The sequence below is a fragment of the Crotalus tigris genome, unplaced genomic scaffold (genome assembly GCF_016545835.1).
Source record: "Crotalus tigris isolate CLP2741 ecotype Arizona unplaced genomic scaffold, ASM1654583v1 scf7180000024342.5246164, whole genome shotgun sequence".
Taxonomy (NCBI): Eukaryota; Metazoa; Chordata; class Lepidosauria; order Squamata; family Viperidae; genus Crotalus; species Crotalus tigris.
The window spans coordinates 2,477,473-2,502,458 of NW_024100512.1; the positions used below are offsets into that span (position 1 = coordinate 2,477,473).

Consider the following 24,986-nt stretch of genomic DNA (forward strand, 5'->3'; position numbering starts at 1 on the left):
TGCCTTGAGTTATTTATAAAAACAAAGCTGGGAAATAAATAAGTAAATAAAGAAATGAACAAGGTGCTGAAGCAACATTTTTGTTGTGGTGGCGCCTGTTGGAGAGCTTCTCTACTGACATAAATGTTATCATAGCTTATATATCTTGTCTCTCTTGCTAGGATAGGGTTTTTAACTTCTTAAGAGGCGGAAGGAAATGCAAACTGAATTGCCCTAATAAAGCTGATTAGTGCTCCTTTTGACAATTCTACACTTTCTTCAATGCAGAAAGCATATGATTTTAACTTAGTGTTTGTTTGTTTTTAAAAAACAACAACACTATTTTCTGAAACTTCCAGGTTTAAAATGTATTTATTCACCTACCTACCTGCCCAACATAATTTCTGTGACTCTGGCAAAAGTGAGGTCTAAACGTGAGTATGTGGCTCTTAAATGGCAAAATAACTAGTAAACATGTACCACCCTTTGCTGGTTCATCCAGGCAAGATTTCATTTTCCCTATTGACTGTATAGAAATGGGTACCAATAACTTCTCTCCTGTCCCATCTTTTTGCATAGCCAAAACTTAATCCGGTACAGATAATTATATTTTCCTATTCCAGGTCCACCTTAGTTGTGTTTGGTCAATAGGTTCTGTTTCATTTCATGTGACATCTGAATATCTACAGATAGTATTTATTTATTTATTTATTTATTTATTTATTTATTTATGAGACTTATATACCGCTTTAAGTGCAAGCGCTCTCTAAGCGGTGTACACCAGTAAGCAATGTATATATATATATATATTACATTGCCCCGAACAATCTGGGTCCTCATTTTACCTATCTCGGAAGGATGGAAGGCTGAGTCAATCTTGAGCCAGTGAGATTTGAACTGCTGACCTGCTGAACACAGTCAGCTAAAGTGGCCTGCAGTACTGCACTCTAACTTCTGCGCCACCTCGGCCTATTTATTGTATACACGTATATTTATTCATTGCATGCATTTCATCATAAATTATACATTTTATGCATTGCGTTATCGTATGCGTGTATCTGTGCTTTTATGCCTTCTAGGAAAATACTGAAATTTTACTTAGCTAAAGAGCTGGAATGCAGCTTGGGAAGAAGCTGCATTTATTGGGATAAGTAGTTGTGTTAACTTGAGGACTTTTTGGTACTGATATTGTCTGGTACTCTCCATAGAGACAGGTACATAATCTCATTAGTACTTCACAAACAAAGTAGAAATCTTTTCTACCACTTTCTCCATCAAGAGACTGGGACTTAAATGACCCAAATTAAATTAAATCTATCTCCATGGGTTCATCTCGCTCTCCCTCCCTCTCTCCCTCTCCCTCTCCCTTTGTGGATGTCAGGCTCCAAAAACCGAGAACCGCATGCAGTTATTTCTAAGCAGTTTCCTTGATTGTTCCTCCCTTAGAGTCAGAAATCTTGCCAAATTAAAGCAACTATTTGCATTGTTAAAGATATACAGGTAGTCATTGAGTTACAACAGTTCATTTAGTGACTTTTTGAAATTATAATGGCATTGAAAAAAGTGACTTAGGATCCTTTTTCACACACAACAACCATTACAGCATCCTCGTGGCCATGTGATCAACATTCCAGTGCTTGGCAACTGACTCATATTTATGACAGTTGTGATCACTGTTTGCAACCTTCTGACTAGCAAAGTCAATGGGGAGGACAGATTAATTTAACAGCCATGTTTTTAACTTAACAACTGCAGGGATTCACTTAACAACTGTGACAAGAAAGGTCGTAAAGTGGGGCAAAGCTCATTTAACAAATGTCTCTCCTCCTCCTCCTCCTCCTCCTCCTCCTCCTCCTCCTCCTCCTCCTCCTCCTCCTCCTCCTCCTCCTCCTCTTCTTCTTCTTCTTCTTCTTCTTCTTCTTCTTCTTCTTCTTTCTTCTTCTTCTTCTTCTTCTTCTTCTTCTTCTTCTTATTCTTCTTCTTCTTCTTCTTCTTCTTCTTCTTCTTCTTCTTCTTCTTCTTCTTCTTCTTCTTCTTCTTCTTCTTCTTCTTCTGCCATATCCGTTATTGGATGTTGGCAATCATGTTGGCGATCCTGTTTTTATCAGCAGCCGCACGAAAAAGTGCTACTGAGTTTTGTCTAAACCAGTCCCTTAGATTTTCAAGCCACGATGTTCTTCTTCTGCCTGGACCTCATTTGCCTTCAATCTTTCTCTGGAGGATTAAATGGAGTATGCCGTATTTTTCTGGGTGTCGCATAACATGTCTGAAATATTCTAATTTTCATTTTTTAATTGTTTTGATGATTTCCCTTGGCTTTCCCAGGCGGTTTATCACTTCCTCATTTCTGATCTTGTCAACCCAGCTTATACGTAACAGCCACCTGTAAATCCACATTTCAAATGCTTCTAGTCTCTTCAGGTGGCCTTCTGTCAGAGACCAATTCTCTACTCCATAGAGCAGGATAGAAAAAATATAGCATCTGACAAGCCTGATTTTCAGTCTTAGGCTTATGTCGTGACTGCAGAAGACCTTGTCTCACTTAGCAACAGAAATTTTGGGCTCACTTGTGGTTGAGAATTTCTAGAGGGGAGCTGCCTTTACCCTCTTCTTTCCAATCAAACTATCTAAATTTAAAGTAGCACTGATTATGTTACCTAGTTTAGGTAATGAAACGTCTGCAAGAAAACTAACCAAACTCAGGAAGCACAAAGTGCCCCTTATCTAAATTTCACTGTCTCTTGGTTTCCTAGGAATTCAAAGTGCATTCCATCACACTGGACCTGTTGGCTGTTCCTGAAAGTATAAGTAGGGTTGGTCCTGATTAGCATTTGCTTGGAAGATCTTCAGAAAAAACACAAGGCTATGGCTAACATTGAAAAAAAAAAAAGATTCAGGAAGAAGGCAATAGCAAGCCATATGAATATCTGTGGTAGTCACCAAGAGTTAAACTGGCTTCAAAATAAATTTTATATTTCTTTTTTTAAAAAATTAACGAACCAACGAACAAACAAACACAGAAGAAAGAAAAAGTTTTGATTTCTCCATCACCTTTTTTTTTTGTTTTACTGTGATAATTAACAGCTTTCTCCCACTGAACTGATGCTGGTTTTGATTTTTAAAATCTCTGTAATTCAGTTCAAACACGCATTTAACAACACTGCTTCTTTCCCCATCTGAAACCTATATCTCCTCTGTTCTCCAAAGTGCCTATTAACATATCCCCCAAAACTATAATTATTGCTTCAGTCTCAACTACAGATACACAAATAGTGTAAGTCTAGTCTGTTGTATTGTCTGCAGTAATGGGGTGTTTTTGCAGTGGTTGATTTCTATTAAAAAAAAAAAATCACACCCATTTGCATTTGTGACATTCCCTAACACATGAAGATTGTGTACACAACTTTTCTGGTATACATAATATTTACATTTTACTTCATTTATCCTTTTTAAGGGCAGATTTATCTGATTTTTTTCAAATTATATATACCTCTTTTCTTTTTGTAACCTAATGACTCCATATTTTATAACACTTTTCATGTGCGACTCTTTGAAACACATCCTTCTCAACCAAAGTAAGAGTTTTGTGGAGACTTTTGACCAGAGAAAGGTTGATAGTTGTTGAACCCCTGTTGCTGCAGCTTTTATCTAATCCTTCATAAAGATGTAGTACACATCTTTTACAAGCAGATGCCACTTCAATCAGCATCACTTTCAGGTCTTAAATTCCTCATCACTCCTCTCTCTCAAAACCTGGACACATTCTAGAACGAGGGGAAACTCAAATGCTTTCTGCAGACTTCAACTGCATAGGATTTTTTTTTAAAGTAATATCACACATTCACTAAATGCTACACTGGTAAAACTGTCCAGTTGCCATGGTAACTTTGGTATTGTTTGTGGGCAAGGCAAAGAATTAAAGGTGTTGATCTTCATTGCAAAGTCTCCGTTATTGTGCATCTGTTCAGTTATACACAGAAGTAAGAAAGGGTTAGCCTCTAGTATGTGTGTATATGTGTATGCCCATGGGAGATAGGTAGATAAAAGACTGACTAGAGAGAGAGAGGGGCTGTCCTTGCTTTAAACATGATTAGGAAAGAATTATTTAGACTCTAATGGGAGTGAGCTTGCACCTCTCTTGTATTCATTATCCCAGTTCAAGATTTCCAGAATTTTAGATTGAGACTGGGAAAAAAGTTACATCTGCATCTTAACTTTAATTTGACCAACTGCAATTAATTTTAAACACATAAAAGCTTTAGACTGCTACTTCTGAATCAGTTTAAATGGCATATATGTGTGTGTGTGTGTGTATGTATACCTATAAGTCTGTCTATATTAAAATAGAATAATTGATTTCATTCAACTGTGATGTAAAAGTGTTGAAGTTCAGGTTCAAAAAACAAAATAATTTCTGAGTTGAGCTGAATTTCTGGTGATTTACTTGGAGATAACTATGTAGAGCACAGGTGTCAAACTGCCAGCCCACGGGCTGGTTTCATCATACTGGAGCTGTGCCCACTCCATTGACGGCAATGGCAAAAAAGCCCTGATACGTCATGCGACGTCACATGATGTCACGAGTTTGACATGCCTGATGTAGAGTTTTTTTGTTTTTGTTTTGCATGGTACAGCAGTGGGGTGCTATGAGGATTGAGGTTAATAATGATTGTCAAGCTAGGAAGAAAGGTTGTGTAAATTTTCATGGTCTTCTAAAGCTAGAAATGTGGACTCAAATAAACTTCTGGGGGCAATGACATAAAAAGGTCTGATCTGATTACTATTCCTGAAACCTCTCAAGGGATGGCGACCTGAAGCATCCTCTCTGAAAAAGGAGAAGGAGACCAGCCAAGAACTGACAAAGGCTATGCCAACGCTGCTAATATCAGATGTTCTTGCTTTGACGACAGATGGAAATGTAGCCATCTTTTCTCTATCACTTTTAGAGTTCGTTGATGCTGGGAGGGGGAATGTGGATGAGAGTCCACCTAGTCATAACAATAATACTCAGCTGTGGGAATCTAAGGTTATTGCACCCAGATTTATAAAGATTTAAGGGCTGGAGAGCTGGGGAGAAAGCCCACGCTTGGGAAATGTGATTTATGACTGTTAATTGGAGGAGGGAATTGTGCTTTGCTACTTTGTGCCAAGGGGAGGGGAATTCAATTTTTGGCTTCAACTATGTAGTGCCAATACTTTGTTTCTCGAATAAAAGATTCTTTAAGGTAAACCATGCCTCGAAATCTGTTGGAACCATGACAGGCTAAAGGAGAAAGCCTAGAATTTAAACTCTTAAATATGTTAAGACTCTGGGGATTTAATTTAATTTTTTATTTTTTTGCTCTACAGCAGGCCATCAATTGTTACGTTTAAGATTTCTTTCTTGTCTGAAGTAAAAGTCTGAATGTAGCCAAGTCATATCTTACAGTTTTTGGACAATTCAAAGTGCAAGTGCTGAATAAGGGACTGGATGTCTGAAGAGCTATCATTTGTTTCCAAGCTGTTATGAATCCAGATGTTTTTCATTGTCACCTTCTGTCTGTTTCCCAGCCTATCCCAAAACTAACCAGGGATGATGCTACAAACATTGCTAAAAAGCTAAGTTTGACTAGGTTCTGTAACATACAAATATCTACCTCTATATCTCAACCGAATCATAGATCTTCTGCCCTGTAAATCAGTGGCTGTTAGCCATGTGAAGACATGAATGTTTGCATCTCCTTGTCTACAGAGATTCTCAGTCATCCAGGTCATGGTTGTCCTCCAAGTGGCCTCAATGACTCTCTAACAGAATGCAAATGACCAGCTGTCTGCAAAGAATATAAATCCTTCCAATCCCCACCACCCAGTCGAAGCTGAAGAAGCTTCTTGGATGAGAAGCGAAATGTCTTCAAAGAAAAACAAAAAAGTCCAGTTGCCTCTTGAAAAAAGCACCTTTGGGATGTTTGAATCTCCTTTGAAACTTCAGCAAAGCTTCCATAGGAATGAAGTTCTGCATGCTTTCAAGGCATTTCTTTTCTCTAATTTAATTCAGGAAAGGTTTAGCCCTACAAAACAGATCTTTCTGCTTAGAAATTGTGGCTAAAATATAAGAAACCAAATCCACTGTCATTTTCTTTTCCATTCATTGGCAATTGTCCTTTTCTGCTACCTGATCTTTTTAAGCAGTGATCTCGTTGGATAACCACAAAATGTGATGCTTCATCCTTGGGCAAAGTAAAAAGCAGTAAACCCTCAAAATTATTTAAAATGAAGAATCAGTTGATAAGTTGAATATTGAGCAATGTGAGGTAGGCAAAGCTACTTTGTGAATGCAGTTCTGAGGAAGTTTTGATGGGTGTTCATCAGTATGTGCACATTTTACCTTTTGCCGATCCTAGATATGTTGCCAATAGCTATCGGGATGAACATCGAAGTGCTAGTCTTAACTTATAAAGTCCTGTATGATTTGGCTACTTGACTTATGACTTCTCACTTAGTAACCATTCAAAGTTGTAATGGAACCTCCCCAAAAGTACTTATAACTCAGTTCTGAAGTTCTGTTTGTTTCCCACTCCAGAGTCATGAGATCACATTTCTAATGCTTGGCAAGATTTATGGCCAACCATCATATGACTGTGATTTATAGCATTTTTGTTGAAAACTGGCGTTTATCTTTGGGTTTTGGCCAAAACACCCCCTAGTGAACAATGACTGCAGAAACATGTAAGAACCATGATGATTAGCTTAGCAACCACCACATTTATCTGATTGTAAAATCAGATTGGTCACAGGATGACCTGCTTTAGAGCCTCACAATCTACAACTGTAATGGGAAGGCTCCACTAGGATCCTAAGTCAAGGACTACTTCTACTCCAGCTGGATTCAATTCAATCAGGGTTATCAACCAAGGAGAAGATGGTTGTTGTAGTTTATTTTGTATGTCTGCGTGATGGCAGAAGCTAAGGCTAGAAAGTATTGTACTTCAGCTCAGGGTATATGTAATAATACAATTTCCCTCTAGAAAAGGGGTGAGCAACTATGACAAGTTTATGACCTGTGGACTTCAACTCCCAGAATTCCTGAGCCAGCATGGCTGGCTCAGGAATTCTGGGAGTTGAAGTCCACAGGTCCTAGAGTTGCCATAGTTGCCCATCCCTACTCTAGGTATTAGCCAATCCTCCTCACTGAGGGCCTTTCAGAAGCTTTTAAAGATCAAGAATTTTACGAAAGCCTTTGGAGAATAATTGCACCTGTTGCTACCTGGAGGCTTATTTATTTATTTTATTATGAACTGATATAATTAAACCAGATTGGCATTATTTAGAACTATTTTTATTATTCTGTAGATGTTATTTAGTCTTTTATTATTCTGTAGGTGTTTTTACTGTATTTTGGCAAATTGCAGGCCACTGTGAATTGTGAAGTTTTGATAGATAAATAAAGGAAAACTGTCATATCAACATAAGCAAATAATGGAAACTTTTTTTTACAAGATAGAAACAATCAGGGAGCAAAGAATTTTCCAAACTTAGTATATAGGATTATTAACCAAGATTTGCAGCTAAGCTCAAAATGCAGTTCCATATCCTACCTGCTGAATTGAGATTAAATAGCAGTTTTCTGTTTGGGATAACAGGGAGCTTTGGACTAAATAAACCTTAGACTAAAGGTAATGGTGAAAATGAGTAAATTAGTGGAGTGAACGTTTATTTATTTATTTCGGTCCACGACCAATTTTTTTTTTTTAAAAAATCAACAACAAATCTGATAAAATAGGGATATAAAGATAACAGTAAAATAAGTGTTATGCAGAGAAACCTGAAACAATAACATTAAGGACGTACCAGATGATTTCTGCAAGACATGGCTATTTATAAAAATGTAACAACCTTATTGGTGAGAGCTGAAATTTGATTACCAAGGAGAAAGATGATAACTTCCTGCTCTGAAGAGCAATTAAGATTTCTAACAATCAGTGTTATGAGCTCTGTCCTCCATTTACTCTCTAGAGGACACTCTAACAGTGCATGTGAAATAGATTCAACTGGAGACTAGAAATGTTTCCCGAAAAATATTAAGATCTTTGTTCTAGAGTAAGATTGAAGGAAACAGAAGCTTTGACCTATTAGAGGGTATGCCATATTATTAATTAGAGATTTGAATATGGCTAAGAATAGATTGTTAGAAATAGAAGTATTATTATAACTAGATAGTTAGGATTTATGATTAGAATATTATATCTTGATACGAAAAAGGAAATAAGAATATGTTAAGAATTTTGAATAAGGGATGCTTTTGGTTGCCCAAATACAACTTGTTTCAAAATTATACATGATTGGGATACTTTGAACATGGATAGGAAAGTAAAGTTGAAAAAAGCAAAAATAGGATATGGGTTAAATAAGTGGAAATTGAGTGCAAATGTACTTAAGATATGCTTTGGTTAGAAAAGATATTTTAAACGGATATTATTGATATTATTAGAAAAATGTAACAAATGTTGATATGCAATTGTATGTTTACTAACAATAATAAGAATTGTATTTGCTTGATGCAGAAAAATGGTTATTGCCTGAAGAAGAGAGGATGTTTGTTCTACAGTAATGGATGTCAAGGTGTTTCTTACGGCAATAGGAAGTTCACATTTCAAGACCTCTGTAAAAGTACATCCAGATTATAGAAAGAACAGCTGCACTGTTGCAGCTGGCACAGTGTGTAGGTGCAACAAAGCTGGGGGATGGACGGTGTGGCAAGGTCCAAGCACAGGAAGGATGGTGAGTGGATATAGATATAAGGCTCTCTATATCCACATTTCTTGAAGCAGTTGAATATCATGTTGTTGTATACACAAGTAGTCCTCGATTCGTTTAGTGACTGTTCAAAGTTGCAACGGCACTGAAAAAAGTGACATGACCAGTCATTGCACTTACGATTGTCACAGCATCCCCACAGTCGCGTAATCAAAATTCAAATGCTTGTATTGTTAATTTTGTTATTAATAACTCTGTACTCTGCTCTGGGAAGTGAGGGGGGGTTGAGGGTGGGTGGATGGGTGAGTGGGTGGGTAAATAGGTAGAATAGGATAATATAGATATGGTAATTTATGAGAGAGGTGCTGCTTGGGCATTTCCCCTATGCTGTATTCCTGTATTTGAGAGGGATGAGAGGGGAGGAAGGTGTAGGGAGGAAGTAGGATGGTAAGAGGAGAAGGGGAGGGGAAGAGAGTAGGAGGGGAGGAGAGAAAGAGGAGGGAAGTAGGGAAGGTATTAGAGAGGGTGGATGCAGCTTGGGGAGAATGAGCAAGCGGCACCTATGGTTATGGTTATGATTATGAATTTATTTTATTTTGTAAAGTGAATTTTGTTGTATATGTTGAATAAATGGAAAATAAAAAATTTTATTAAAAAAAAATCAAATGCTTGGTAACTGGTTCATATTTAAACCCATTTCCCATTAACAACAAGGACATTTCAATTGACAAAGAGTGTTTTACCAATATTGGGTAAAAAGGATTTACAGGTAGTCCTTGACTTACAACCATTACTTTAGTGACCATTTGAAGTTGGAACGGCATTGGAATAAAAAAAGACTTATAAATAGTTATAATCGTTGCAACATCCCCAGGGTCCCATGATCCAAATTCAGACTCTTGGCCCCCAGACTCATATTTATGACAGTTGCAATGTCCCAGGGTCACGTGACCACCTTTTGTGACCTCCTGACAAGCAAAGTCACTGGGGAAGCCAGATTCACTCAACAACCACATTACAGATTTAACAACTGCAGTGACTCACTTAATAATGGTGGCAGGAAAGGTCATAAAATGGGGCAAAGTTCATTTAACAACTGTCTTGCCTAATGTTGAGTCCTCGAATCAATACAGCATGAATGAATACAGCACATTCTGTAATTCCAACAGCCCTTTATTTGAAGTAGTTCTCTCTCCGTCACAGCTCTGAGGCTCGCAGGCCTCTCTGACTCCTTTAATAGCATCCCCGGGCAAAAAGGTAATATTTAGGTGCGCTCCGCGCCTCGCGCATGCGCACGAAGCCGGCGCCACTCAGTCTGGTCCCAGGCAGCTTGCAACTGCCCGGGACCATTGCAACATCCCGAGCCTGCCTTTGCAGGCTCAGGACATAACACCTAGCGTCAGAAATTTGTTGTGCCATCCTGTAGTATTCCAAGATAGAATTCATGTACCGGGTGGAGAAACTTGCGGGTCATTCAAAAGAATAAATGGAAGGAACACCCCTGGTGAGACTGGGAAGGTTGGCAGGTCACAGATTCAAAGGATCTGGTGAGGTCTGATTGGGAGATGAAAGGGAATGGAGAGGCTATTCTATCTGATTAATCCAATGAGATGAGATGAGCTCATAATCTGAGGTAAACATTATTTTGTTTAAAAATTGAACAACTTAGGGTCTTTAATCAGATTCTGAAAGTTGGATCAGAAGAGGAGGATCTATAGGGATCTTTCTTATGGGGCAGGGGATCTGAGAGGATGAGTTGCTTGGGGAGTGAACTAGATATGTATATTTAGAGTGGGCCTGTGTACATTTAGAACTGTGAGAACCTGCATAATCTGTTATAGAAATTTCCTCAGACAAATTTGACGATAGCGTGGCTTGTATAGTTTGTCTCTACCTTCCAATAAGGGTTACTCTGTACTTGTATGAATGTTGAGCATCAGGGTCTTTCCAGGGAACTTTTTAAAATGATTCCCCTACATATAATTTGAATATATTCCCTGGTTCTGTTTTAACTCATTTTATTCAAATACCAGTAGTCCAGAATGATTTAATTAATACTCTCTGCATATTCCATCCTACGTTTGTTGCTTTTACTCATCATTTGTAACAGGCCAACTGACTTTTTATGAATCTGAATTATGAGTAAAAATTAAAGATCAACACCATAGAGACGTATCTATTACATCTAACTCTGAATCCATTAGAAAACCTCCATAAATTTAGACTGAAAAAAAGTAGTAATGCACTAGTAAAACCAGCAAGCCTGAGCAACTCAAGTATTTTTCCTAAAATTTGCCAATTCATTGGCAAAGGATGGACTGATGCTTTGTCTTCCAAGCCATTTGCAAAAGGAGGTATAATAAAGTGAAGTGGGTAATATCTTCTTCCAGTAGTTTCTCATTTCTGGTAGCTTCCAAGCACACATTAAGAAGCCACAAAACTGATTTCTGTGAATTCACAGATGAGCAATTTGAACTATACCAATTCTTTGCTTAACAATGGTTTATTAAATAAATCGTATGTTGGTTTATTTTGCAGCCTGCAAATTCAGCAGATATTCCAATGGACAGTGTCAAGTCTGAAATTTAATCATATGCGGCAGATTTCTGAGGAAGCTGACTTGGCGTGCCTCTATATCTCTTTCTCAGGAGGCGGATGTACTTTTGGGGTTTCTGCCTGAGATGATCATGAATCAAGGAGATTGTTCCATCTTAGCAAACTATCATCAGCCAAGCTACCATTCAAAGGAAGCATGGGAAGTTTTCTGTTGCCAATTGTTCATCCATCACACTGAATCTAATGTCACTTGCTTCTTACAACTTAGTGCAATATGGAAGCTAAGTCATTGGCCTTGTTTGCACTGAACTAAGCTATAAACCATGCTTTACAAATCAGAACTGGGTTTTTACAGCATAGTAAGTGGTTTAGCCAAAGGTGGTTTGTTATGTTGGTCAAGATTAACAAAATTGCTTCTTACAGTTTAGTGCAATATGGAACCTAAGTCATTGACCTCATTTGTACTTCAAACTAAGCTATAAACCATGCTTTACAAATCAGAACTGGGTTCGTACAGCATAGTAAGTGGTTAAGCCAAAGATGGTTTGTTCTGTTGGTCAAGATTAACAGAACTGTTGCTATATGCAGATTGTAAATCTAAACACTGAATCAGGTATTTAACATCCTCTAGCAAAGACTTTGGGGTTGCATTTTTTAGTATTTGGAAGGCAACAGATGAGAGAAGGCTGAATTAGGGCCCTGAGCTGAGATTGAATACATACTGAAGGCCTATCTGAAAATGTCAGGGGTTAAAACTGGAGGCTTTGCGTACAAAGTTGTTTCTCTATCATTGAGTTATAAAGTTTCGTGCAGGAAAGATATTACATTGGCACAAATTTTAGACGCACCTTTTCCAGATGTTTGACAAATTACCCAGTTTCATGCAAAAGTTTAGTTGTCTCTGGTGAGGTAGCGCTGTTTCTTTGAATGTCTAAGTGAACAGAAGCTGGCAAAATCTTTAAACGGTACAATATTAAAAACAGAATTTCTACACGTGTAAATGCTCACTTACTATTTACGTGCAGTTATTTACAGATTCAAAGTAAGAACACAGTGAATCTGGCAGGTGCAGAAGTTTGGGCAGTCTTTCAATCAGTACTTTATAACACCTCCTTTGGCAGAAGAGAAAGCTTCCTATAGCCAGCTCAACTCTCTTTCTATTCCTGTTTTTGGAATTTTTCCCACTATTCTTTGGCAAACTCTTTTAGCTCAGAAACTCTTCGCCTTTTTTTTCCTCCCAAAGTATCTTGTGAGATTTAAATGCAGTCAAAATCAAACTATTTCCAAATTTTTAACCCTCACCTCTCCCAGCTCCCCCTTCAGGTCCCTTCCAAAAAGAGACTAGAACTGTTCACTGCCCCTAACTCAGCGACATAAACACATCGCTGGGACACACTTTCCAGAGATCTCAAGATGAACAAATTCAGAGAGGAAAATTAAGCCTATAGCTGTTCTATGGGGTGGTGCATTGCAGAAACCTTTTGTGCTTTGTAATTGGTGGACAGTGTGTTTCAGCAGTGGTTTAACAAACTAACAGGTGGAAGGTCTCTTAGAGGTCTTCTAGTCCAACTTCCTGTTGAAGGGGAGAGATGGTTCCTATACCATCTCGGACAAATGGCTGTCTAGTCTCTTCTTAAAAGCCTCCAGTGATGGAGCATTCACAGCTTCTGAAGACAAGCTGTTCTCACTGTCAGGAAGTTTCTCCTTAGTTCTAGGTTGCTTCTTTCCTTGATTAGTTTCCATCCACTGTTTCTTGTCTTGCCTTCTGGTGCTTCCAGTGCTCCTCGGGCTATTTAAAGTCCCAAGGGAAAAAACAGAGAAGAAAGAGCTCATGGTCGCTACTGCAAGGCTTTTCTTCTCAACCTTTTCTTCACCACGGACCCCCTCTAAATACCTTTTGTGGCCACAGACCATGGCCATGGACCCCCCTCAAGAGTTAATTCAAGATTTAAATCATAACATGTCTTCAAGCCTTCATGGACCCCATGCAATGACATCGTGACCCCCCCTCCCCTAGGTCCATTGACCATAGGTTGAGAACCACTGGCTTAGAATATTACTCAAACCCAACCAATTTTTGAAGAAACAATTTTGAAAACAGGCAGTCCTCAACTTACAACAGTTCATTTAGTGACTGTTCAAAATACAACAGCACTGACCGTTTTCACACTTACAACTGTTGCAGCATGCCCATGGTCACATGATCAAAATTCAGGCCCTTGGCAGCTGACTTATATTTATGATGGTTGCAGTGTCCCAGGGTCATGTCCCAGCGTCAGGTGTTCACCTTTTGCAACTTTCTGACATGCAAAGATTCACTTAGGAACCTGTTTGCTAACATAACAACTGCAGTGATTCACTTAATAACTGTGGCAAGGAAGGTCATAAAATGGGGCATAACTCACTTAACAATTGTCTTGCTTAGCAACATAAGTTTGGGGCTCAATTGTGGTCATAATTTGAAGGCCACCTGTATAGGACAACACACAAACCAAGATATTATCTTGCTAATATCCTTGCTTTGCCTTTGGGGCTGTTTTTCACAAAGAAAGAGATAAAGGGAGATGAAACTATAATACGCGACCAAGGCCTACTTTTTCATCTATTTCTGATACGTTTAGGCTTGCTATGTAGAGGAGGACATCAACTCCAAAAAGGGACACATAGCACATATATTCTCATTTACGTGCCTCTGAAGTATTAGCTTACATTAAAGAGTTTTTTTGGTCTAGCTAGTGAATGTCATGTTAACTCTAGTGTGAAGCTTGGTGATTGCCTTTGATATACCACGATCTTCTTTCTCCTGCTTTCTACCCCAAACTATGTTTTATTAAAGACATGTGGGAGTTATTGACTCTGTGGTTTTGTTGCCCAGCACCCCATGAAGAATAGAACCACCCTCTGGCCTCTATGGAGAAGTTTGACAAGTTGTCTGAATGTTAACAGCAGAGATCACTTGATTGGTCAAAAGCAAGAGCTTTTTCCAAGGCTGGTAATTTAGTTGTTATTAACATGACACAGAAAAGTCAGCGGGAAGCACGTTATAGAGAATGGATGTTCACAAGCTCCTAATGGGCTGAAATAGGTTATTCCTGCTCCGACATCAATTGTATATATGAACAAAAACTGAGGCTAAGCCATCTAACCTGTCACGTCTACTTCTGCTTCCAGCCCCATCATCTACATGTTGATGCACCTACGTATACATTTGATGAATAAATAAATATATACACAAAGCACCTCTTTTTTTCAGACGTCTGTGTATTGAGGATGGACAGCTAGTGGGAAATGCAATATTACAGTAAGGTTAGTCAGTATATCACTGCTCAATCAAGATATTTTTCAAGACATTTTTTTTTGCCAGAGGCAAAAAAGAGAAAATCGCTCTCCACACCCCTTCGAAGTACAGAAGGCAAATTCCAGTGCTGGGAGCTATCCTCTGTAACACATATTGAGATAGTAAAGTAGCTCAGAGCATTCTTGGTAATCTGCAAAGACTTCATAATTCTCCCTTTCATATTTCAGTGCTGCTCTACAAGGACAATTGCCTAGAGCAATTTCTTCACATTCTTAATGAGAGGACTTACTAAGTTGTCAATCATCACAGAAGTGCAACTCCAGGAGAGAGCTTCTGCATTAACAACACAGTTTGATGTATATCAAGGCTGAAGTATATATTTCTCTGGTCTCTCAGAGTTTCTGTCTTCACAGAATTAAGTTTGCTGTTAGAAATCAGCTTCCTCTCTTTGAAGGACAATTTACTCTCCTACTCAGAAGTATTTTGAGATAGCTGGGAAAAGGACAGGCTATTTCACTTATTAGACATTTACTGTACCTAGTAAATGAGGCACACTTGAGTTTTATCTAAGGAATCGCTCCAATTGATTGATTGGGTGAAAGGGATGATCCTCTAGGCTGGACAGGGGTCCTCAACCTTGGCAACTTTAAGAGTTGTGGACTTCAACTCCCAGAATTCTGGGAGTTGAAGTTCATAAGTGTTAAAGTTGCCAAGGTTGAGGACCCCTGATCTAAAGCCATGGTTGGAATTCCACAGGATCATTTGTAGTCATATCTTCTTTCTCATTGGAATATACAGGAAGTCCTCAATTCACAACCACAATTGAGTTCAACATTTCTGTTGCTAAGCGAGACAGTTGTTAAGTGAATTTTGCCCCATTGTATGTCCTTTCTTGCAATAGATGTTAAGTGAATCACTGCAGTTGTTAAGTTAGTAACATAATTGTTGGCTTCCCCATTGACTTTGCTTATCAGAAAGTTGCATTCATGTGATCATAGGAGCATGGAACACGGCAACTGTCATAAATATGAGTCGGCTGCCAAGGGTCTGAATTTTGATCACGTGACCATGGGGACGCTGCAAGGGTCATAAGTGTGAAGTTACTTTTTTCAGTGCCCTTGTAACTTTGGTCACTAAATGAACTGTTGTAACTCAAGGACTAACCGTATCGCCTTCACGTCTCTCATTTTTTTGGATTCTACATCATTACCTATGAACTTTAGATCTTTTAAGGTACCTTCAGATGCCCTTGCTGTATTCGTCACAGTAATTTTTGACTGAAGAAGCACAAAGTGGCTGTATTCCTGGACATAATAGAATTAGGCATAAAAGCATAATGGCAAGCCAGATTGAGAGGGCAAACTGTGGTGTGCAGTTTGAAGAACTTCATTTTGCACGAAAGAAAATGAATTAGTACCGTAGTTGGAAGAAGAAGTGGGAAGAGGAAAAGAGAGAGGCGGAAATTATCAGTGGGAGGATGAGTCATTTGAAGAATTTTTAACAGATTTAAAGCTATAATGATGGGCCCTCAAGTGATCCTGTCATCGGGGATGAGACTGTAATCAGCATTTAAATATCCAACACTCTTGAACAGTTAACTGGAAGACAAAAGACCTTTATTATAATTAGAGTTTAGACACAAACAGCCCTTTAAAATTTCCAGCAAAATTGAAGACAGATAGCAATTGGGTGAACAATTTCTCAGAGGGACAACCATATTGCCAGTGACAATAGAAAAATTCCTTACGGGAGCAGTTTCTTCTGTATGTTTTCCTTTCAGATTGAACAAAAATGTGTGAAGCGGGGGGGGGGGCTGTTATCATTTGGAGAAATCATTGTACAGTACATAGGGGATTGTATTCACACCCCACCTTTTGACTAATGAAGTGCAAGAAACTCACTATCCTTTTATGCTAATTTCTCTGAAACGCTCTTATTGTTTCAAACAAAACATGCTGTAAGAAAATCTCTCGAATGAATTCTGATAGGAAAAAAAGAGGCATTCCCCCCCTCCCCCGATGATGCTAATTTCGATCTAGTAGCAAATTGCTAAGATAGTGTCTGATTAAATTACAGGTTAAGAACATCTGATTTACGGCCAACCTATACTTACAAATGGGCTGCCTATTACTAAAATGATGGGCAGTGTTGTACTTCTTTGAGCCAACAAACTGCTGAAGCCACACAATGTTGTTATGAACCCCTGAAGCCACATGTTTTTAGTACCTAGTCTGTTTTCAGCAGTTTATGAAAAGATTATATATTACAGGCAGTCTATTTGTAAATACCAATTTAACGTGCAAATTCAAGTTAAAGAAACAAAGGACAGAACGTGCTCTTAATCCAGAGGCTGCCTGCAGAAAAGCAACAGTACAGATACTGCTTGATGTATGACCACAGTTTGGAACTGGGATTGCCATTGTAAGTTGGTATTATTGTAAAGTGAGATGTCATATGACCACATAGACTTACGATAGCAATCTTGGCACTCCCCATTGAGATTGTTAACTGAGAACTGTGGTTCATTAAGTGGTGAATCCCAGCCCCAAGCCTCCATAAGGTCAGGGACTGCCTCCAACTCCACCCATTTGCCTATGGCCTCCCCTCAAAAGCTCTGCCTATAGCCGCCCTGAACCCTGCCTTAACTGCGTCAGGGTTGAAATTTGCCAGGGTAAAATCGGGAGTCAGATAACTTGAGCAGGTTGGTTTTTTCCATCATGTTCCTAAACAGAGACACATTTTCTTTTCTATTGAAAAATGATAGAGGTAATAATAACAACTTGATAGAATAAAGATCACATGAAATGTTAATACCACATTACAATGCCTTGGTAAGGCCACACTTGGAATACTGCATCCAGTTTTGGTCACCACGATGTAAAAAAGATGTTGAGACTCTTAGAACAACAAAGATGATTAGGGGACTGGAGGCTAAAGCATATGAGGAACGGCTGCTGGAATTGGGTATGCCTAGTTTAATGAAGAGAAGGACGAGGGGGGACATGATAGCAGTGTTCCAGTATCTCAGGGGCTGCCACAAGAGGGAGTTAAGTATTTTCCAAAGTGTCTGAAGGCAGGACAAGAAGCAACGGATGGAAACTAATCAAGAAGAGAAGCAACCTAGAACTGAGGAGAAACTTCCTGACAGTTAGAACAATTAACCAGTGGAACAACCTGCCTCCAGAAGCGGTGAATGCTCCAACACTGGAAGTTTTTAAGAAGAGACTGGACAGCCATTTGTCTGAAATGGTATAGGGTTTCCTGCCTGAGCAGGGGGTTGGACTCGATGACCTCCAAGGTCCCTTCCAACTTTATTATTATTATTATTATTATTATTATTATTATTATTATTATTATTATTATTATCATTATCATTATCATTATCATCATCATCATCATCATCATCATCATCATCATTATTATTATTATTATTATTATTATTATTATTATTATTATTATTCCTAAGGAAAACTAGGAGTGCTGTTCATCCATTCATCATAAGTAAGTAAGTAAATAAATAAATAAATAAATAAATACCAAAATGAAGGAGAAACCAAAAAAATAAAGGGTGCTCTGTCAACTGGACCAGGGTAGGAGATAAGAGGCTCATTCATAGAGCCATATTTGACATAGAGTAACTTATAATTTTAATTTTTTTTTCCATTTTTTGGGGGGGTCATAGTAATTCTTTCACATGCTTGTGTTTTCTTGGAAAAACTGAAATAGCGGGTTTGCCAAAGATAGACACAATTCTTTTAAGAATATATACTCACGGGCCAGAAAGAAAAAGATCTTGAAAGAGACTTTTTCTGAAACATCCAATGAAAGAACAGTGAAATGTGGTCTGTTATAACGAATAGATTATTGATAGATGAAGCACCAGATAGCATGGAAGTTTGTTCAGGCATTTGTAAACAATATTGGAAAGATTATTGTTGCTACAGTAAGTGCTGATACTGCATGAGGAAGCTTATACCTTCATAACGTGCTGACAAGGTGGTATTAATATTCTATAAATTTGCTTTCACTCTTAATTAAACATTCAAAAAGTAGTTAGGCTTGTCCTTTAAAAAGGTGGAATATTTGCATGTGTCTAGTCTTTTACAGAATGATGCATGTGCACAAATAGTTATGAAAATATAACCTCTATTGACAAAGTGCCACAAGGCATTGGCTGATTCCAGATAATGTTACAAGGATCTATGTCTCATCTGAGGAAAGAATTTCTCTTACACACCACAATATTTCTCCTTGATCTGCTGATATACTATTTATATCTCAATAATTTAGAGTTCCTCTAAGATACATTAAAAATAATTGGAAATGTCACATACAACAGTCTTCTAAAACAGTCTTGATTTCAAGAAGTTTCTCCTTCATGCCTATCAATTTGCCTGATAAGCAATATATGTAAATCAGGAATGGATCAATAGAAAAAGGGTTGTGCAATAGATTATGACAGATCTTTTCCTGGCATTGTACAACTGCCATGATTCCTGAGCCTAGATGTGATCTGGACATCTGAACCATTAACTCTAGTGCAAGATCTACTGAATCCACTATACTACAATTCTAAAACTTGGTATGCTGGAGATTTCTAAACCTGAGACTGTCAATTGCAGCCTCAAGTTTAAATGAAATGATGAATTAGTTTCACTTTAAAGAACAGCACAATCCATACAGCCATTACATCAATTCAGAAGGTGTATGAAAATAAGCTCCTGGAGATCCACTCCTACATTTGTTTTATTTTTAGTGTTGATTGATTCTGAACCATCAGGTTAGTGTCAACTCTATAGATAGGGGTCCCCAACCCCTGGTCCGCGGACCAGTACCCGGCCACAGTATGCCAGCAACTGGTCCGTACAACAAGCAAAGCCCCATCCGCGGGATGCAGGCAACACACAAAACCACGCACCCTCCGGTCTGCAGAAAATCCTCTCTCCACGGAACTGGTCCCTGGTGCCCAAAAGGTTGGGGACCTCTGTCATAGATTTTGTCCAGGTAATCTGTCCCCTTCCAGTAGTGTACCCATCATCTTATCAAGACCAGCAGTGATCACCTCAATTTTTTTATGTCCACTTTTCCCAGCATTATAGATTTCTCAAGTACATCTTTGTATAATATAGTAGAACAGGATAATTTGCAGCTATTTGTTTGTGCTGCAAATGAGAACTCTGGGTTAATTTCTTCCATTTGGTTGTTTTCTTGGCAATTTATGCTGTTCTCAGTAATCTTGCAACACCAAAGTTCAAAAGCATCATCTGTCTTTCTGTCTTCTTTGAAGGCTAGCATTCACTTCCATAGTATTATAGCAAAACAAATTGCTGGTATGGTTCTGATCTTTGTAGGCACGGATGTAGTATGGCATCTGAATGCATTTTCTGAGGTCTTTTATTATTACAGGGTTCCACATTTTTTTCTGAGCAGTTTTCACAGGTTGACATGATAGATACAATTGAAGGGTTTTGTCTTTTTCTCTTTTTTCCATTTTTTAAAAAAAATGCTAGTGTTAACCAAGTACATTTACAGTTTAATAGAGACATGTTTACGTTAGAAAATGGATATTAAATGTATTCTAGTATTACAAGCTTTTAATAATGAATTACAATAATACATTGTAAGCCCTATAATATGTAAGACTGGTTAGGTATCTACCTATATATTACTTCTGATCTTTGGTTTCTATCTGAATTACCTATTTTTATATTCTTTTGCACTTGTAATAATAATGTATTATTCCATGTATTATTTTTCTTTTATTCCTTTAAAATTGGTTATAGGTAATATGTAAAAAAAAAGCCTTTCAATATCAGTTAGAGGTCCTTTTTGGTCTATAACAATAATGTCTCTAATTGCTCTGCCTTTTCTAAAGCCATCTTAAATATCTGGCATCTCCTTTTCCACAGGGGTCCTTAATCTCCATTGGGTGATCATAAGCATTATTTTGTTTCCCTGTGAAATCAAGGTTTTATAATAGTTTGCACACCATCTATTTGTAGCTCAAGGTTGAAATGAGGGGTCCTTGGTTCTCTGTCAGCTTGGTTGTTTTCTTGCAGATTGATAAGGTTACCTAGTTTATGTAATGAAACATCTGCAAGAAAACAACCAAGTTCAGAAAGCATCAAGGACTCCTGAGTTTGCGTATTCTATTATGTTTCTTTTCTTTGGTATTGGTATGTATATTGATATTTTCCAATTCATTGTCCAGGTTTGCTGGCATAGTCTGTTTAGAACCTTGAGTACTTTTTCTTCTGCTGTTTGTCACATTTCTGTAGCTGTTTCATCAATTCCTGGAGTTCTCTAACTTGGTATTGACCTCAGTGCTGATCTTTTATTTATTTATTTAATTTTATTTATATGCCGCCCAATCCCAAAGGACTCAGGGCGGCGTACAGAGATTAAAACAATCATAAAACAATAAAATAATACAGTCATACCGTGAGTCCGATCATATCCCCCCCCCCTGGGGACATCAGCCCCAGGCCTGCCGGAACAGGAGAGTTTTAACGGCTTTCTTAAAGGCCAGCAGGGTGGGAGTAGTTCGAACCTCGGGGGGAAGTTGATTCCACCAGGTCGGAGCCACCACAGAAAAGGCCCTTTCCCGAGGGCCCGCCAGCCGACATTGTCTGGCCGACGGGACCTGAAGGAGGCCCAATCTATGGGACCTCACCGGTCTCTGGGAACTATGTGGCAGATGATCTATGATTTATGATCTAACTTCATATTCTATTACTAGAGGCTATTTTAAGTAAGGAATATCTTCTAAGGTATCTAGGTTGCTGCAATGTTTACTGTACAGAATTTTAGTACATTCCTTCCATCTTTATTTGAACTCTTTTTTTGAATCTGTTGCTATCTGTATTTTTATTCTAGGAATAAAAAGGTGATTTAACTGTCAGCCCAACTTTCATTACAAGTCAGGTAAATGATGAGTTACCTCCACAGTTTTATCCTGCAGGATTGACAGAAAGCTAAGGTATCAAAGAGGTCCTTGCCATCACTATCTATCAGAATCTGGAAGATATGTTCCCAGCTCTGTTATCTCTATGAAAACAGCATTCTTGTGCTGCTGTCAAGCTCACCTAGTCAACAATTGATTCATCTCTCTGTCTCTAGCCATTTCTTAAATGCCCAGATACCGGCCAACAACCAGAGACATTTCTAAGCAGAAGGTAGCACATACTGTAGTCTGTTCCTGGCTGCATATGGTGTTAATGATAGGGTTTTTTGTTTTGTTTTTTTAACTGTGATCTGAGAATTTTCCAAATGGTTTCAAAGAACATTAAACTTTCTGGGAATTTAGCACTTTTAGAAGTAATGGAAAATAGTTCTTTTAGAAGTAATAGAGCCCACTGCTTGGGCAGGAAACCCTATACCAGTGGTGGCGAACCTTTTAGAGACCGAGTGCCCAAACTGCAACCCAAAACCCACTTATGTATCATCGGGTGCTGGGCAGGTATGGCCCTCTGGGTGGGCGTGGCCCGCTGGGTGGGCCTGGCTACAGTGGACATGGCAGATGGGGTGGGTGTGGCCTGGGTGGGTGTGGCCAGCTCGATGTTGCTCCTGGGGAGGGATGTCTGTGGGAGCTGGGCAGGGTTGGGGGAATCCAGGGGGTCTATGGCAAGTGGGGCAGTGGACAGGAGGGTGTCTTGCTCATCTGATGGCTTGGGGGGAAGGGGGCAGGTACACCCCCTCCCAAATGCTGCCGTCTCACAAAAGCAGGATGAAAACTCCAAAAAGTGACAAGGAAAAAAAAGTTAAAACAGAAGAGTGTCTCGCAATAGTTTTCTTCCCGGGGGGAGGGATGGGGGAGGCTCCTGAGCCCCGCAGCTCTTCCGAGGAGGGGAGGAGGAGAGTGGGAAGGGGCTGTGGCACGCGTGCCATAGGTTCACCACCATGGCCCTATACTATTTCAGACAAATGGTTGTCCAATCTCTTCTTAAATGCCTCCAGTGTTGGATCACCCACAACTTCTAGAAGCAAATAATTCACAATAACAGAGTAACAGAATAACAGAATTGGAAGGGACCTTGGAGGTCTTCTAGTCCAACCCCTGGCTGAAGCAGGAAACCCTATACCAGTGTTTCTCAACCTTGACAATTTTAAGGCATGTGGACTTCTGGTAGTTGAAGTCCACATGCCTTAAAATTGTCAAGGTTGAGAAACACTGCCCTATACCATTCCAGACAAGATCATGATTGCTTCCTCTAGGATAGATTAAGAAAGTAACTCATAAACTGCTCTTTCTGCTAGAGGTAGCCCTGGAATTATAACAATTTGTTTAGTGATCGTTTGAAGCTTCCACAACACTGGAAAAAATTACTTACAATCGGTTCTTGCAGCCTCCCCACCGTTATGTGAATCAACATTCAGGGGCTTGACAACTGGAATGTGTTTATGAGAGTTGCAGCATTCCAGGGTCACCATCTGCAACCTTCCCAGCATGACTCATTTAACAACTACCTTGCTTAGCAATGAAAATTCTGGGTTCAATTGTGTTCATAAGTTGAGGACAAGCCTGCTGATGTTTTCCCGGCACTCTGAAGTTAAAGATCTAAATGCATTGTGGCGATCAGTTTGCATTGTTGGATAAATTGCCAGTGACATACTCAGGAAGTCAAGTCTTTCCAAAAAGCTTGGGCATTTTATTTTTAATTAATTGCAAATAATGACATTAGTGATTTAATTTTTTTTTCTGATTGCATATGACACTGGAATACTTGAACCATTTTGTAAATTTGACATTTAATTTTGCCTTCCCTACTGAATAGCATAGAACAGGTTTGGCCTCGAGTGCTGCTGGTTAATAATAATAATAATAATAATAATAGTAATAATAATAATAATAATAATAATAGAAAATGATAAAATTAAACTGCTCTGGGATTTCAGAATTCAAACAGACAAGCACCTGCAATATAACACCCCAGACTTAACAATTGTCGATAAGAAAGACAAAAAAGTCTGGATAGTGGACGTGGCAGTGCCTGGAGACAGCAGAATAGAAGAGAAAGAACTGGAGAAGATAACAAAATACAAAGACCTACAAATAGAAATAGAAAGACTGTGGCAAAAGCAAGCAAGGGTAGTACCAATAGTAATAGGCTCCTTGGGTGCAATCCCAAAACAACTGGAGCACCACTTGAACACCATTGACATTGACAAATTCGCTATTAGTCAATTGCAAAAGGCGGCCTTACTAGGAACTGCTTCCATCCTGCGACGATATCTGTAATACCATCAAACATCCACATCTGCCTATCCCAGGTCCTGGGTAAGGACTCGATAGGTAGACAAAAATGCCAAATCCAGTCTGAACATCTGGCTGACTGTGCGATGATCCATAATATTAATAGTAGTAGTAGTAGTAGTAGTAGTAGTAGTAGTAGTAGTAGTAGTAGTAGTAGGAAGGGACCTTGGAGGTCATTTAGTCCAACCCCCTGTTCAGGCAGGAAACCCTATACCATTTCAGACAAGTGGCTGTCCAGTCTCTTCTTAAAAACTTCCAGTGTTGGAGCATTCACCGCTTATGGAGGCAGGTTGTTCCACTGGTTAATTATTCTGTCAGGAAGTTTCTCCTTAGTTCTAGGTTGCTTCTCTCCTTGATTAGTTTCCATCCGTTGCTTCTTGTCCTGCCTACAGGAGCTTTGGAGAATAGCTTGATCCCTTTTCTTTGTGGCAGCCCATGAGATATTGGAACACTGCTATCATGTCCCCCCTCGTCCTTCTCTTCATTAAACATAATATTAAATGCTGTCTGGGTTGGAAAATATGTTTTAATTCTTAAAGAACGAGAAGAAAGCAAAGGTTCAGCAGTGCTAATGGACTCATGGAGAAGGAATAGAGCCCATCTCTGAGGCAGATGAGCAGTTTAGAAATTCATTCATTCATTCATTCATTCATTCATTCACTCACTCACTCACTCACTCACTCACTCACTCACTCACTTACTTATTTAATTAACTATTTGTGAAATTCATTAGTCATCCATCTTACCATATGGTAATTCTGGGTGGCTTATAGTATTAAAGATAAATGTATAAAACCTAATGAATACAAAGGTATAAAAACCGCTAATCTCTTATGGAAGGTATGGAGGGCTGGAGCTGACTCACTGGGAGGGGGGGGAGATTAGATATTCCAAAGGGCAAAGTTGGCAAAGTTGGAAATATAAATAAATATGTATTCAGGCCTGCATGCTGCTATTAGTCTTCTTTCCTTTCATTTGGATTTTTATTTTTGCAAAGCATTTGAATTTAGGTCTGCCAACAGTATGACACCACACTTTCCAGAAGAAAAAGTGTTAATAGAAGCAGGATTCAGAATGGTTCGGATGCCACAGCAACCTGAAGCAAAAGTAATAATGGATGTATCAAGCTCAGACAAGTTTGATATTTGCCTTCATAATGGGTTCTTT

At 38.8% G+C, this 24,986-nt stretch overlaps 1 protein-coding gene across 6 annotated transcripts in view; it reads left to right on the forward strand.

The window, feature by feature from the left end:
- FHIT (fragile histidine triad diadenosine triphosphatase) overlaps positions 1–24,986 on the forward strand; it is a 1,435,547-nt gene that overhangs the window by 542,781 nt on the left and 867,780 nt on the right. For 3 of the 6 annotated variants that reach the window (XM_039326592.1, XM_039326594.1, XM_039326591.1), the window contains exon 2: positions 11,251–11,627. The exons of 2 other annotated variants lie outside the window; for them this stretch is intronic. In XM_039326592.1, the coding sequence (XP_039182526.1) occupies positions 11,592–11,627 (36 nt within the window). In that variant the 5' untranslated portion in view covers positions 11,251–11,591. Of the gene's footprint in view, positions 1–8,530; positions 8,737–11,250; positions 11,628–24,986 lie in introns of those variants that run through there. One more of the 6 variants, XM_039326593.1, reaches the window with a different exon arrangement.